Source organism: Bidens hawaiensis, unplaced genomic scaffold (assembly GCF_021521415.1).
Source record: "Bidens hawaiensis isolate Kalapana, Puna unplaced genomic scaffold, B.hawaiensis_p1.1 tig00028246_1, whole genome shotgun sequence".
Taxonomy (NCBI): Eukaryota; Viridiplantae; Streptophyta; class Magnoliopsida; order Asterales; family Asteraceae; genus Bidens; species Bidens hawaiensis.
The window spans coordinates 258212-275501 of record NW_027494599.1 but is presented as its reverse complement, the minus strand read 5'-3'; the positions used below and the strand labels follow the sequence as shown (position 1 = coordinate 275501).

Below are 17290 nucleotides of genomic sequence, written 5' to 3'. Positions count from 1 at the left end.
ATGACAGTTTTTTTTTAGGTTAGACGGCAATTTCGTCTAAAACTTTAAAAAACAATTTATATGAATATATAGTCAAGAATAACTATAAATTAGTTGATGACATTTTCTCAAATCATTAACCATTTGTAGATTGTAAGGTTATTTTTATCAATCCTATATTCTAGTTAGAATATATTATCACTTGGCGAGATTGATATAATGAAGACTTTTGATTGGATTAGAATACATACAAAAAATATTAATCTTAAATAGCCTCATATTAAATATTAGTTTTGCATTAAACGTCTTATAAAATCAATACATTGTGATTATATAAATTTAAACTTATAAATTACTAAAAAGAAAGATTGTAATGTCGTATTTGAGTGTACTAAACAAACATACTAGCTTCTCCGTATTTATAATAGCTATACATTTTGTTTTCTTCACAAAACGACTAACCTCTGTAACTGTTATAATTTATAAATAATATGTCATTTTATAGGACCGTTAATGATTTTGGCGGCATGCCCTATGATTTTTTTTTGTAAGAGTTGTAGAATTCATTCACACAAGAAAATGATAAAATTAATCTTATAATTTTTTTTTATATATTATAACATCCAAAATAATGTTCAATGACAAGTTAGTCATATAATTGGGTAAATATGAAGGTTCAATCACTTATAACCATGGGTGAAATGTAGGTAAACTTCTTGAACATGTCACATGTGGTTACTCATATTTGTAAAAGGAATTGATTTGAAAAGGAAATGTGTATGGATAAAATTGGAAATATGAAACTTGAGATCCATGGAATGATGAAATCAAGGATTAAAGAATGCATGTGGTGAATGATTATGTACATAAAACATGTATCGCATATGCTTGTAGATCAAGGAATTGATTTTTAAAAAAGAAATATTTAAATAATTAATAAAAATAGTATTAATAAAGAGGAAAGTAGCAAAATGATTGGAGTAAAAGTGAAGAGAAACAGAGCTCACATGACAAGGTTTGAATAATGTGAAATACAAAAGAAAAGATAATTTAACCACTTGTTCATGTTCATTTTGTCATATATACTTTCATTTATTATCAACAACACTTTGTTAGACCCTTTTTTTTTCTCTTTACATGTAGAAATGTGAGAAGTGAGAATATAACAAGTTAGGTAAACAGTTAAAAAGAAGAAAAACATACATCATAATAGTGTCACTTACCTATATTCCAACATAGAGGCATATTGACAATGTACAATACAACATTGTTGTGACTTGTGATAAAGGCAGTCATGTAATTATTTGTCTAAGAAATTATGGTCCAGTAGACTACATCAAATGTGTGGGGGGGGGGGAAACATTTAATGATTAAAGAGATTGTATGTACTTCTAGTGATTGCAAACGATGGGTCAGATCTAACTACATCCAAATAAGTACTCGCGTACTAATAATGAGAGCAGATATGATGCGGATAAAACCCATTCTATCATCTGGATCAACTTGACCCTAAGTCCTAACAGCAACCTGCTAGGAAAAGGCCAATCTAAGCTAGAGGCGAAAGAAATTGTTTCATGCATTAAGTGTAACATAAACCATGTGTGTAATGCTCCGCAAACACTCAAGGGATCAGATTAGTTAAGTTTGTACTTCATAGAGTAGACGCCATAAATGTATCAGCCAAAGCTATAACGGAAGACACCTTCAAATAGCCTGCAATAAAAATCCTTTTATCTCCGTTCTACTAACTATAAACATTCTACTTACTCTCACAAGGAAGTCCGCCACAATATAAATGTCCTTGACGAGGCTTAGTGTGATGTATTTCGAAGGATCACATAAGTATCACATACAGAATACATTCAAAATTATAGTGACCCCGTTCTTACATTATTTACGCCATCCACAAAAGACATGTTTTTTTTTAAATCACATAGAGTTACTAACGAGTAATGAGAATATGGATGGTCTGATACAGCTAATATCTTTATTAAGTTAAATTGCCGTATAAGCAAATTCATATCCCCTCGTTATTATGAAATAATAAAAATTCAAAAATTTCTTGTTTTAGCATATATGTAAAAGACTCTCATTCAATTAACTTTAAACTGAAAAAAAAAAGGTGAAATGGTGAATCATAAAGTTATGTGTTTTAATTTTTGTTCCAACTCCACAAGAAAATACTTCTCTTCCATATGTTGTGTTTTTTTTATGTGCCACTACTGTTTTGTGATTTATGTTTTCGTTTATAATCCTCTTTTCCTTTTCATTAAATAAATAACCTCCATATTTTCATAATTTCACATTAACTTAACTAAACATAACTAACGGTGCTAACGAGTTGGATCAATATTATTTAATATTGATTGACAGGAAAATAGAAGTGTAGAGCATAACGTAGGTAGCAAAAAAAAAAAAAAAAAAAAAGATGATGATGAAAGTAGTCAATCTACAATTGTACATAAAAAAAAACAATAGTTTTCTTTTAAGAAAAAGAAATGAATAAATGGTGTTTGTGGCCTTTTCAACCACAATCTCCTCTCCTCATGGTCTCTTAACTAATGATGTCACATTTTTAATGGGTGTACGTTTAATTATTCATGCTTCGCTATTTGAGTATCACAATTCTTTATTCCATATTTTTCAACCATGAAAAGTTATCTTACCTTAGATAATATAAGATTGAATTATAAAATAATTCTAAATAAAAGGCATTTCCTCAAGTGAGTCTTTATCTTTGTTCCATCAAAATTACCGCATGTGCTAAAGCTGTTTACGTGACAACAAAATATGGTACTTAAAAGTACAAATCAATTTCAACGTATGTCGGGTTTGGAGTATCGGGCTATCCTTAAGTACCGGTTAATGATCCCTATGTTCCCGACGGATGAACCTTGCCCAATTTGTCGCAAGGTCTGTTTGGATTCTTTTGGTGATCATGCGGTACATTGCAAAGAATTGTTTGGCTTTAAATACAGACATGATCTGGTTAGGGATGTTCTGTGTGATGTTCTTAAACGGGCAGGGATTTCTGCTAAAAAGGAGGCCCCTGTTAACTTTCTCACGGATCCTATTGAAGGGATGTCTACTTTACGACCAGCTGATATTCTTGTGTTCGGGTGGGCAGGGGGGAAACACGCCTGTGTGGATCTTACAGGAGTGTCTCCTCTTGTTGGGCTCAGGGACCGTGGGTTTGTTGTGGGTCAGGCTGCGTTGAAGGCTGAATCGGGCAAAGTTGTTAAACACGAGAAAGCTTGTTTAGATAATCAACATGTCTTTCTACCATTTGCCTTTGATACATTTGGTTTTCTGGCTCCAGAGGCTGTGAAATTTTTTAGTAGGGTTCAGCGCGTCGTACACAGAACCTCTTCAGCTTCTAGGTCCCAAAGCTTCGTTTTTAGCAGGATTGGCTTTGCTGTTCAAAAGGGGGTTGCGGCACAGCTTGTTGCCCGTTTGTCTGCCACTTTATTGTAATCGTTTTATAGTAAATTATATAAAACTTCGATTGTAATGGAAAAAAAAATATAGGAATGTTGACAAAGATTAAACTAAATTTTATATTTAGGTTTTTTCTTTTAAGTTAACGAGCAAAATCTATTAGGCAGAGAAACATCAAAATAAATGAGAATCAAATATTATTACAAAAACATATATCAAATAGAAGCTTATTGTAAACTTCTTCGCAACACGTAAGGATACCGCCGATGGTGCTGCTGTGGGTGACACATTGTTTCTCATGGCGCCTCATTACCATGTAAAAGCTTATAGGGTTGTGCGAAAGGTAATTATCTGTGAAAATTTGTCACCGAACTGAAGTTTTTCAGTGAGGGGATACCGTGAAAATTTAGGAGAGGTTTTACGTTTGACTTTTTATCTTATAAATGTTAATATGTAAATGTTTTATATAAACTACATACAACAACCGTGTTAACTTTATCCTATTGGATAAAATGTATCATATACTGATTTGTATTCAGTAAAAGTATCTTTTGAGATGATTCGATAAATAATAATAATAAACATGTCTTAATAATGTATTCAATTTATTATATTAAAATTTACAAAAGAAAACTAAATTATACGTGAAATAAAAAATGTAATATTGTCTTTCAGAAAAAAGAAATTACTCGTTTAAAGTCCATTACGGCATTACTTGGAAAATGGATATGTCAAGTAAGCAACTTTAAAACGTTACAAAATCACAATAATTTAAGACTGCGTTTGTAATTTTCTTTAAAAAAATATGCTTAGAACTAAAATAAGTAGGCATCTTTCTCCAAATCAAAAAGCCCAAAAATCTTTAACCTTGAATTTTGGAAAGAAACATAGGATTGTGAGTTGTTATATTAATAAAATCTTAATTTTCTTTAATAGTATGATAAGGTTAGGCAATACGGTAATTGGTATTCACTTCAATTTGCTCCTCAACTATTTGAGATCGATTCATTGAAAATTGAAAACCTAAATAAAGTCAAATTTAAACAAGCTCAAATTAATAGCTCAAGTCTAAAAACAAGCTCAATTATTGAAGGATCGTAACCTAGAATAAACTAGCGAGCCTAAACATTTAAATGACTAAATGATGTTTATTATGTAAACCCATAAGAGGGTTGAATAAGGCTATGCGTAGTGAAGGGGCTACAAATAAGGGCGAACTGTGACACGTGACGCCCAGTCAGCAAGAAGTGAGAATTTGTTTTTGGGGTTTAATGGTGTAGGGGCTACAAACTGGGCTCACAATATTTTTTTTTTAATAATTAAACTAAACAAATAAAAACCAATTTATTTAAATAATTAAATAAAAATGCATTAAAATTAAAAAGAAATACAAAAAATACATAACTAAAAATTAAAAAGAAATACAAAAAAAATACATAACTAAAAAAAAATACATAACTAAAAATTAAAAAATACATAACTAAAAAAACTAATATCCATAATATTCGCGCATTTTTTCAATTCGTTGTCGTTGCAATAATGCGGCATCTTCGTGTAACCCGACCGCTTTGAGGGATTCATATTCTTTACTCATTTCTCGCAATTTCAACATAGCGGCAATCTTTTCGTGTTTTTGTTGGTTTCTCTAATGGCATCATTGAGTTCCTCGGCACACTTCTCGTGTTTTTTTATAATTTCTCTCATGGTAGTGGTGAGTTCCACGGAGGTCGGTTGGTTCGGGTTGTTTCTAGCTTTCATTTTGCTAGATTTTTTGAAGAAGGTGTATGTTTATATAGATATGAAATGGAGAAGAAATGGAGAAGAATGTGTATGTTTATATATATATATATATATTGTTTTAATTAAAAAGAAATTTATTATTGACCGTTTGACAACGGTCAAATGATTATAATATTATTATTTTTAAACAATTCTGGGCGACAAGAACTCTCCGCCCCCGCCCTTTTTCGCCCAAAAATCGCCCCGGGGGAGGGGGGGCGGTGTTCCAAAACCTTTTCGCCGTAGCTCACGCCCCACTACATGTAGTCTAATGTGAAATGTTTACAAGAAAAGATAAACTCTGTAATCACTTTTTCATATTCATTTACAGCTCTATAAAATTTTATCATCTATACTTTCATTTAATATATACCGTGTTTTGCAAGTCCGTTTTTTTTATATATATTTTTTATTTCAAACTGTGAGAAAACAGAACAAGTTAGGTGAAGAGTTGAAAAGCAGAAAAGACATCAACATTCATCATATTCATAGTGGTGTAACTTACATATATTCCAACATATGAAAGTGTGTCAGGAAACACAAACTTATCTTGACAAATGTACAACACAACATTATTTAGATACAGACAGATATGTTATTATCTGGCTAAGAATTATGGTCCACTTGATTGCATCAAATGTATGTTGGGGAAAACAATCAGTAATAGAATGTACATACTCCTAGTAATTACATATGGCGTGTCGGACCTAACAATACTTGAATATCAACAAGTTGTATACTCATTAAATTAGTTGTTACTCTCCCAAAGTCACGACTTTTCTTCCGTAACGTTCCTGCTTTATTTTTTTGTTTGTAACATTTTTCTTTTTAATTTTGTTTTGGTTTGTATTGACAATCTGTTTCTCTCTTTTCATCAAATGAATGACTTCTGTACTAGAATTATCTTTTGTCAGTTTGTGCACAAATCGTCGTTATTCATATTATTCAGGATTTATTAAATGAGCAACAGTTTTATAAGTGGTAACCCTTAAGTGCTTCAGTTTATAAGTTTCATTGAAATGGATTTTAAAAGTCTATTATAATTAACTTACTCACATTTAAGTATTTTAATTAGCTCATTCTTTTTATTGAACGAACACAAAGTAGCATCGGGTATTTCATATGTGGCCCCATTGGTTAAAGGTAGCCCGAGCCGGTCACGAGTCCAGACAGACAGAGTCCCTAGCGGTCCACCTATTGAGGGATTCTCCGGGTAAAACCTGACCCCCACGCCCGTCAAACGGCACGACAGCGAGGAGCCGGTAAAACCGGGTGAGATCAGGCATCGAACCCTGACAAGTCAGGGTCATCCTTCATATCTTCCATATAAATTGATGATAGTGAGGTTTGAACCCTCTATCTCTCACTAATAAAATGAGTGATCTACCATTGAGCCACATCAAATTTATAATTAGGTCATTCTATTTTCGTATTTATTTAAATTAAAAGTTTTAACCTAGTTATTTTTTATTTTTATTTTTATTTTTTTTTCAGTATCTTTTTTTTTCTTTTGTCAATGTGACGTGATGACCATGGATTCTACTTTTGATTTTATACAATTAACGTTTTCATTAATATTTTTAAATTTATTGCAAATCTCGGCTCGGCGGCTGACACACCTTCTCTTCTATTGCTTTCTTGGCAAAAAAAAAATCTAATGAGGCTCGATTTAAAGATTCGGTGACTCGATTTAAACTAAAATTACATGAGTGATCTAACGTTTTTAAAACTTTGTTACTATATTGTGACATTTTAACATTTAAAAATGCTCGGGAGTTGCAAGTTGTGACTTGAATTTAAATATCGGGTCAAGTTATTCTACAAAGGAGAACAAAAATGAGAAGGATGAGAAGAAATTGTAGCCACACGAAAAAACCCCTCAAAAAATTTAAAAAAAAACATAACTCGAAATTAATAAAAAAGCAGAAAAAGTAAAAAACAAAAAAATGTTTCCACCGTCTCTGCGTTTAAAAAACTAAATAAAACACAATGGTAAGTGAAAAAAGTCGTTGTGTCTTTCTTTTTATCATTTTGTTTTGTGTTTATTTTCGTTATTGATTGTGTCTTTTTTTCTTGACATTTTGTCTTTTTTCTTTATATTGTGTTATATTACTCAACATTGTGCTATATTTTTGTTCGGCATTGTATTATATTTTGCGATCTTTTTTAGTTATAATTGTGTCTTTTGTTCATTTTCGTCATTGTGTCTTTGATGTAACATGTGTCTTTTCATCAACTTTTTGTATTTTTTTTAACAGGAATAATGGCGGAAAATTTTAATTTTAAATTTTTTATATATAACTTGAGTTATGATTTTTTTACTTTTATTTTTATTTATTTTTAAGAGGTTTTTTTAGTCACAAATGCTTCTTACACTTCTCATTTTTGTCTCCCTTTATATTTTAACTATATTTTAACTTTAACTTTTAAACATGTAACCAAACAAGCATATAATGGAAGCTCAAACCAAACAAACCATTACATTTCTAATCCATTTAACTTTTAAAGAAACCAAATGCTCTTTTTTAGGAGTATTTCCAATAGGTTCTCTATTTCTAATCCATTTATATATCATTTTCTAATAACCTTCTCCGACCTATTCTCCATTATCATCTCTATATTTTTTTCTCTTTCTTTCATTTATAACAATTTTGTTTTATTATCATTTTTAATATAAATTAATTTCTAATATATATTTATAGAATGACAGTTGGAAATAGAGTATTGTGACAAGACTCTAAATTTGAAAGCTTTCTATATCATCTCACTAAAATTTAGAGATGAAGTTTGAATATAAAGAATGAGTTGGAGTGATTATTTAGATGTTTTTTTCGAAATTTTGGAAATGAAGATAGGTATGGAAAACCCATTGAGAATGCAAGTGTAGAGACTCGTTCAAAACAGGAGGTAAAAGCAAGAAGAATAACGGTTTAACAAAACTGAAACCAAAAAACATAAATAACCAACTCGAAATGTCAAATCAAAACCAAAAAACAAAATAACCGACTCGAAACAAATAATCAGCGATTCTGTTGACGAATCATGTTTCTACTTCATTATGTCTCACTTGAAAATCAAACCGCATTCATTCAAGCTCTAGAATTGAACTGAAGTACACAACCGAACTAAACAAACCTTGTTAAAATACTTGTTACCAATAATCAGTAAAACATAACTTCGGGGTTTTCTAAATCCGAAACTTTAAATTACGTTTGTTTTGAGCCCAAAGCTGACCGAAACCAAACCAGGCATACTTCTAAAAAGAGGTAATAAAAAACGGCTTTGAGCCAAGATGTGTAGGGGTTAAATTTGGACCAAGGCTATTTTTCCCAAGACAAGTATCACTCATATCAGCAACAGCAAATCCCAATTTCACCAGAAAAAACAGTTATTTAGTAAGTTTAATTTCATACCAAACAAAAAATGTCTAAAAAAGATGCAGATGTTCTAATGATAAACATACATAATCCTCTTCCAACAGATAAAGCACTCAGATGTCTTCACTTAATTTTCTTTTTTGGCCTTAGCTGCAGCCAAAAAGAACAAAAGTTATCCATCCATTTATTATCAATATATAACAATCGACAAAAAGCACATAAAAAAACTACTTTGAAACATGAACATAAAGTAGAGAGCGATTACCTGGTTGCTGTGACCACACTTCTTCTTCCTGCAGTTTACAGCCCTTGGGTGCAAACGTGCATAACACCTAAGTCAATACAAAGACATCAGTTGTCAGCAATCAAATACAAACAAGTTCAAAAGCATTATATGTATGTAAACCCATACTCAAGTATATATGCATTATTAAAATCTAATCAAATTAAAAATAAATAACGCCTTCAAAAAAAAGTGTACACCTAAAAGACAAGCTTTCAAGATCAAGAGACATAAAAATCTAAATTTTAGCAAGTAACAAAATCCCAAAAACAAATTATTATAAAAGCACTTAAAAAGTTTACAAAAACAAAATGATTGTAAAACAAACCATAAATTCTTAAAAGACCCAGCCTATTGAAACCTGAAAGCAAATATTGTATTTTGTTATTAACTCACAGTGAATTTCTTTTAACAATATTCTGGTTACTTCCCCATTTTTATCAAATTCTTTAAACTATAACTAGAATAAATGATAAATTTAAAGATTTAGAATTAGTCACCATGATTATCTTTGAAAAGGAACACAAATATTTTGTGTATAAATAGAAATCCCCTATCACCATTAATGTTTTTCACTAAATGATGGATTTTAAAAACTTATCTTTCACTCTTCTGTAGAAGAGCTTAAACATACCTTGAAACTCGGAGCTATGTACTTGGATGAAAATCATAACAAATTTGTTATTTAATGCTCTTATATATGATAAAGAGTTTAACGAGTAAAGGATAGAGCACGAGTAAAAACAAGGCGGTTGGTGACAGCGTTTTGGGTGACACTTGTAATCTACAGTCAAAATGGTTCGTTTAGTATCATGCAGTTTTCAAAAAATATAAGATTTTGACTGCATAATACAAAAAAACAACTTTGTTTGTGGTATAACTACGTATCTCCCACAAAACCTTCACCATCCGCCACGTACCTACTCATGCTCATCCCTCCACCCTTCAGCTCTAGCATATAAAAGAACATTAAAAAACCAAATTTGTTATCATTTTCGTCCATGTACATAACTTAAGTTCAAGGTAGGTTCAAGCACTTCTATGAAAAACTAAAATATTAGTTTTTGAAACCCACCCTTAACCATTTAGCAAAAAACAAACACAAATTTCCATACATACTCAAAAAATTGGGTTCCTTCTCAAAAATGGTCATGGTCGACTAATTCTGAATCGTTAAAATTAATAAAATGGGGAATTAACCATAAATGATGCCATGCTAAAACTTGCATAGGTTATGTGTAGACTAAGTTCGTTCAAGTGGAACTTTACAGGTGAAATGGATAAGAGTTAATACTCGATAGATCAGGTAGTTATATACCTCATAAAGAAGATTATGTACATAAATTGTGATCAAATGGAGGTAATACACGTGAGTGCAACCCAAATTTGTTAATATTACCACAATATTTAATAAAAATGGTAAATTTTCACATAGTATAAATTAACAATTTTAGAATTTCTGTATAATACTCACAAATAAATACTAATAGTGAGGAGAAAATAAAATATTTACAATAAAGACCCTATACAAAGATGTAAAAGAAAGAGCTATAAAATTGAACAAAAATTATTAATATTATCTAAGGAATTTATATAAACACATGGTGACCTAACACTAGAAAGAAAGAAAGAAAGAAAGAAAGAAAGAAAGAAAGAAAGAAAGAAACAACTCACTTGCGACAAATGGTCTTGTCTTGATTGTATTTCCTTGCCAATGCCATCAAAGATGGTTCAATGATTCCTCCCCTCAGCCTCAAAACCAAATGAAGAGTAGATTCTGAACACACAATAATAAAAAAGATTAAAAATCAAACATTACAAAAAGTAATAAAATTCGATATGAATGAATATCTTTATGCAATGTGCTAGATGCATTCTTTATAAAAACAAAAACTTTAGACAAATTTGTAGTTAACCACAAACATGAAAGCAGCAAATTGATGAGAAATGATAACAATTACTATTAGAAAAAGTTCAATTAATATAGAATAATCATGATAAAGTAGTAAAATTAAATAAAAAAAAAATGAAAGAATAAAACCTTTCTGGATGTTGTAATCGGCAAGAGTTCTGCCGTCTTCAAGCTGTTTTCCGGCAAAGATCAACCGCTGCTGGTCCGGTGGGATGCCTTCCTTATCCTGGATCTTAGCTTTGACATTGTCGATGGTGTCACTGCTCTCAACCTCTAGGGTTATGGTTTTACCGGTTAGGGTTTTCACGAAGATCTGCATCTTGTTTGATTGGTGCATGTGAAAGAGTGGTTTATAAGTAGGGTTACTTGGGCCCATTAGACGTACTCAGGCCCAACTATTTACTTGGTACTTGGGACTAACCACTAATATACTTTTGCATTCCGGCTAAAATTGAGATCTATTCCATCCAAATTAAGTGAAAAAAATAAATATAGATTCATAAGGGCATGGTGCGGATTTAAACTAGATAAAGATGCTTGTATACAAAACAAATTCTTAAGTAGAAACCGTTAAAAGCGACTTGAACACTTATAACTATTTAATACGTAATACAGTTTTGTCTCTCCGTCACTACATGTGATTGATTATCATCAATGACTACATGCAATGTAGAATGGAAAAGAGGATGAGAAAGTAATCGAGTTCTAAACACGTTTACACAATGTTTTTGGTTAAACCGGTTCTAAACCAAACCAACCGGGACCAGGTTTCTAAACCAAACCGGTTTGGGGGGAAAAACCGGTTTTGTACACCTCTACTCTCTAGTCCTTCTCCCAGATAATTAATTATTTACTAGTTCCAACTTGATTAAAACCGAATATAAATCATTGAACTAAATAAACAACATAACAGCAAATTGTATCAAAATGACTCATTATTAATTGATGATTTATAAATGAAACACAAAACCCAGATAAATAAATCAAAAGAAGAAGCTCAAATCCTGAGCAAAGCAAATATGTGTTAATTGTTCCTTCATTAATAGAACTAACTTGGGTTTAACTAAGGGAAGCCATTTTGGGTGTGACAATCTCCAGAAGTCCCTTTGGGTTATCCACATGAACCCAATGCCCAGCCTTGGGAAGAACCACAACCGAAAGCTTACCCTCTGATTCATCACCCGCCTGATTATTAAGGCTTTCGAGCTTCTCAATTATGTGGGGGTCCCACCTGTCGCTGTTTTCAGCACGCACAATCACAATCTCCGTCCCTTTAGGTGGGTGTTCTAGGAGCGGCCAATAATCCATCTTCCTGGAACATGGATTAAAAAACACTCAGTCCCATACTGGCATAAAAATGATGAATTACCATTTTAACCTTGGTTCGTTTATTTGATGTATGAAAAGCATAGAAGCTAACCTGTAGGAATCAAACATCTGGATGATTCCATCAAGATTGAATCCCCATGTATAGTGTTCTCCTGTTTTTTTGAGATTGGTAGCGATCCATTCAGATAATGATCTTGAAAATCCTTGATTTGTCAAGTGATCCACTAGCCAACTGTAGCCAAAAACATAGTCTTTAATATCGCAAATAAAGATCATACTAGCAACTATATGCTCATGTTCTTAATGACTCAATCAGAATAAGTAAAAGATAAAAGAATCCTAGATGAGCTATAAATTTGGATCAACTGAACTAAGACATCATATATTAGTCAAACAAGGCGTAACTATTAATATGATGCTCAAAAGGTGGTTTGATGAGATTTAAATGCATACTTGCGTGATTCGATTGTTGTTGGTAGAGTTTGCAAGGTTTCTAAAACTTTCTCCACCTCGCCACTAGATTCTTCAGGGTCCACTATTCCAGGCACAGAATCCAGCACCCACAACTGTTCTGCATCATGGGTTTGTCTTCGTGAGTTATAGTCGAACAACGATAACATAAATTATATATTAATAACTGAAGACTGTTTGAAATTATCTACTGGAAACTATAAGTTGGGGTAATAAAAAGTAAAAACTAGCCACCTACTATATAATTCATCTTTTGTCAACATGATCTTCAGACATTTAACAATTGCATGATTAAGTTTTTACATTGAATGAGTTAATCACTGTTGTTTAATGCGACAACATTGTAAAATTTTCTGTTGATGTCCAGAAAAAAATGAGTAAATTGCAGACCGACCAACAACAACATATTAATGACATTTCATCGACTCTGCAACTCTGTCATAATTTAAAAAGACATGGATTGTGATGCTGAGCTGAGATTGTTTAAAGTAAAGAACCACATTGACTAAATCACTCCACTTAACTTTATCAAAAAGCCACACATAACTGTAAATGATGCAATATCAATGATCGAGATTATATTAACATTTAATAATAATATATGATGATAGCCTTGTATAATAAATAGCTAGAGCAAAAAATGCTTCTAAGTGAGCCGCATTATATATATTATGGGTACCAATGTGTAAAAGTAGGTCTACAAGGCCTACTCCCCGAGTACTCGCCACAAGGTATGGCGCCGAGGGGAGTTTCTTTAACTCCGCCTAGTTACTAAGATTCGATAGAAGGCGGTCAACCTTAGTCAGAATCACATCTAGTTGGTCAACTTTGTCCGATTTTGACTTAAAAAATAAAACTTAATTCATATTTCTATAATATTAAAAAAATATATCACCTTTTTAACTAATGATTAAATAATTTTAGAATAATTTAGTATTTAAAAATGCATTTATTTATTTCTTTTGATATTCACTTATTTTGTATAAATATTAGCAAACTTATGATATTTGACATATATATAGTATCCAAAAGTTAATTTTCTTTATATTTACCATTTCCGAGTACACCCAACTCCCCAATCGACCGCCTAACGACTTTTGCAACCTTGCCATCAAGTACCAACGAGTTATCTATTAGGAAATGAGTTTTATTCTATGTTTATCTCACCATTTGGCTAAAGATGTGTCCTAAACTTATTGCAAGTATTTTGACCAAAAACTTGGATCCCGAGTATGGAAGAACTGAAGAAGTCAAATCCTAATATTTGTTCTTCATTCTTTACACTATTCCTAAACCTTAGATAACTCAAAACCACGTGACCACGAACCCCATATCTACCGATACATCATATTTGTATCAATACGAAATTTGTATAGAACATACCTGTTTGGGCAACTTAGCCGAACTCCCATAATCACCTCTCGCACAGCTCAACACATACTGCAAAGCCACTGTACCACCCATAGAATGCCCCAACACAACATCAGGCCACTTCCAATCATGAGCTTTAACCAAATCAGCAAGATCATTAGCAGCATTCACTATATCATGTGGCGGGTTCAAACCCGGTACACCAGCCGATCGCCCATGGTTCCTCAAATCCACAAGAACCATCTTCCAGTCTGCAATTAATATTATTAAACCCAAGTCAAAATCAGGGGTTTTTATAAATGGGTTAATTAATAATATGTTATGTTAAATTACCTGATGAATTGGATAAAGAAGAAGCTAGATTGCGAGAAAATGATCTCCAGTTTCTGGCGGATCCGAGTAAGCCGTGGAGAATGAAGGCGGAGTGATCGGGTTCGGGTTTGTGGGTCGGAGAACGAACCTCTTCGAAAGCTAGGGTTTCGAGTGACCTTGTGGAGATGAATGAGAAAACAGTGGATTGCAGGAATTGGGTACAGGATCTGAATCCGGGTTTGTTGGTGATGATTCTCGCCATTGTTGGCCTTCTTCAGGGACCTGCTGATAGTTGTCGATCTTTTTAGAGGTGCTTTAAGAAACCCGTCCGTTTGGCGAGAAGTTTGTTTGTCTTCACAAACCGTTCAATGTCCGTTTGACGAGAAGTTTGTTCTGTTTGATTACGCCTGGTAATGTTCGTCCAGTAATGCTATTGTTATCGTCATTACTACTATTATGGGTTTCATAAAACGAAAAACAAGTTAGTGATGTTTGTTTTCAACTAATTTTCATTTTCTTATTAATATGCAATACTTGTTTTCTTTGATTATTTAGGAAAATAATAAAAATGATGCTGTGTGTGTCGAAATTTCTTGAAAAATTAATAATTTGAAGCTTCTTTCTCGTAAAATTTCTTGAAAAATTAATAATTTGAAGCTTGTTTCTCGTGAAACACTCGAATGCTTGTAGATTTTGAACTCTAGGATATTATTTTGATATGATTATGTTTTGGTTACTAAGTTAAGTGTTAAGTTTTTATGATTATTCTTTTTTAATTGGTATGTAATTATTTATGTTTGTTTGTTGATTAGAGTCGTTTATGTATGTTTATCCATTAATGTCCGTTAGTGTTCGTTTGTCGGTTAGTGTATGTGTGTTCGTCTGTCCATTAGTGCATGTTAACATTCATTTACAATATTAACGAGCAGACATAGACAAACTCAATTCTTTAATGAACAGGCACAAACAAGAATTTTCGTTTGGTAGAGTGTTCGTGAACCGTTCGTTTGTCCGACAAAAGCTTAACGGATGAACATATACAAGGTCTCTTTCAATTCGGTTCGTATACAACCCTGGATACCAAATTTATATCTTTTGTCTCTAAAAAATCATATTTTAAATTTTTTGTTTAACTACGCATATCTCATTCTTCATCTGTATTTTTGTATAGTTACATTTAAGTTTGCTTATCAAGTTCAATTTGAAATTGAGTTTCGATAATGAGTATCATAACACATATTCACGATGTTATGATGCCCACATGAATATTTGTGAATCCGTCCCGTTATCATATATTTTTTTCTTTTATATTTGAATCTATCTCCAAACGGTTTTCAATGTTTTGTAAGATTTATGTTTGCACTGATATAGGCATTCCAAGATGAGTAAATGACAATTTCGAAGCTTTCACATCCTATTCATCTTGCAAGACCTTCCACCTCGTCAATGCCCACCCGTACAATTTTACTACAGTGAAAGTTTATTTTGAGCATGAGAAACAAATATCAAAACATCTAAAAACTTGTTTAAGATTAGTGATATTGCGAAGAGACCATTTCCCCATGAACATCACGTAATGTGTATACATAACATGAAAAGCAATGTCGTTATATATTTGACTAGGTTATTGACCTGTGGGTGCCACGGGTGGAAAAATATAAATCATGTAACATCCACACGTTTCTAGTATCAACTAATATATGAATCATGTAAAAACATAACATTCAACTAAAATAACATCCATTTTACAATTATAAATTAGTAAATAGTTCCTTATAAACCATATTTGTAGTTTTATTTGTAACTTTGTCTTCCTTGTCTAATATAAGCATTTTAACACCGTCTATGCTCTTCACTATTGATAAAACCACATATACTTGACCATGTGTACTTGTGTAGACACCAGTAATCGTAGGTATATGCCAACTCTTGCTAGTGATTGGCCTCGACTTTTATTAATAGTCATTGCAAAACAATCCGCAACAGGAAACTGTTTTCGTTTCAATATGAATGACAGTTTCTTATCTGAAGGAGTTAGACCACTACGAGTTATATAAGTACGAAACTCAATGTTAGTACCTGAAATAACATTTACTTCGATAAAACGCATCCCTAAGTTAATTACTTGTAATCTGGTTTCGTTGCATAAACCGTTCTTCTTATCAATATTCCTTAGTAACATTATTGGCACACCAACTTTTAGAACCAATCTATGATGAGGCATACCAGACATCTTTAAACCATTTAGAAAATCCGGTGAGTGTAATGCTAGATCGAAACCAGGACTAACACTATCAGACTTGTCTATACTATCAAAACTGAGATATTTAACTTCTTCTTCAGGAAACAAAAACAAAAATTTGTCATTAATATCTTGGACAACCTCATTTAAAGGTGCAAGTATGGCCCTTTATTGAAAATATGAAATATCATTAAATTTTCTATAATGCTGGATATACAAAATCAATCAGATCAGAAATAGGATCGGATGAATCACAAATCAAAAGATCATCTGGTATATCTATAATGGCGTTGTTGTATTTATAAATAATGAAATGCAAATGTTGTATTTATAAGTAAATGATAATTTTATATGAATTATAAGACATCATAGCTTATTTGAATCAAATACAAAACATACAAAGATTAACAAAGATAAATGAAAATTTAAAAGATTAAGGTTCATACTTGTAAGTATTGTTTAAATTTACAAAAAGTGATTAAAGTTAAGGGGGGAAAATTGTAAGTATTTTTAATGAATTGAAAATGTACGTGATAATATCATTCAAAAGACAATATTGCCCTTTTCAACATGCTTTGTTAGGTTGCAAGTTATGTGTTAAAAATTATAATTTACTTAAAATTAAACGTCTTAATTTGCACATGTTTGCCTCATTATATACAGTATAGATAATAATAATAATAATAATAATAATAATAATAATATTGTTTTAGAAATGAGGTCTTCAGAAATGATTAGATAGGATTAGAAATGAGGTCTTCAGGGAAATGTTAGGAATAGTTAGCATATCAGAGAAA

At 31.9% G+C, this 17290-nt stretch overlaps 2 protein-coding genes across 2 annotated transcripts; both read right to left on the bottom strand.

Annotated features, from left to right (window-relative positions):
• Positions 1-8557: 8557 nt before the first annotated feature.
• On the bottom strand, positions 8558-11087 carry LOC143576623 (ubiquitin-ribosomal protein eL40 fusion protein). Its single transcript, XM_077060672.1, has 4 exons — positions 10898-11087; positions 10531-10633; positions 8839-8905; positions 8558-8723 (listed from the first exon to the last, which is right to left on the bottom strand). The coding sequence occupies exons 1-4, from the start codon at positions 11085-11087 to the stop codon at positions 8697-8699; spliced, it is 387 nt and encodes a 128-aa protein (XP_076916787.1). The 3' UTR covers positions 8558-8696.
• A 665-nt stretch (positions 11088-11752) lies between these two features.
• Positions 11753-14521, bottom strand: LOC143576622 (uncharacterized). Its single transcript, XM_077060671.1, has 5 exons — positions 14273-14521; positions 13952-14190; positions 12551-12663; positions 12189-12329; positions 11753-12080 (listed from the first exon to the last, which is right to left on the bottom strand). Exons 1-5 carry the CDS (start codon positions 14511-14513, stop codon positions 11828-11830), a joined length of 987 nt encoding a protein of 328 aa, XP_076916786.1. The 5' UTR covers positions 14514-14521; the 3' UTR covers positions 11753-11827.
• Between the last annotated feature and the right edge of the window lie 2769 nt (positions 14522-17290).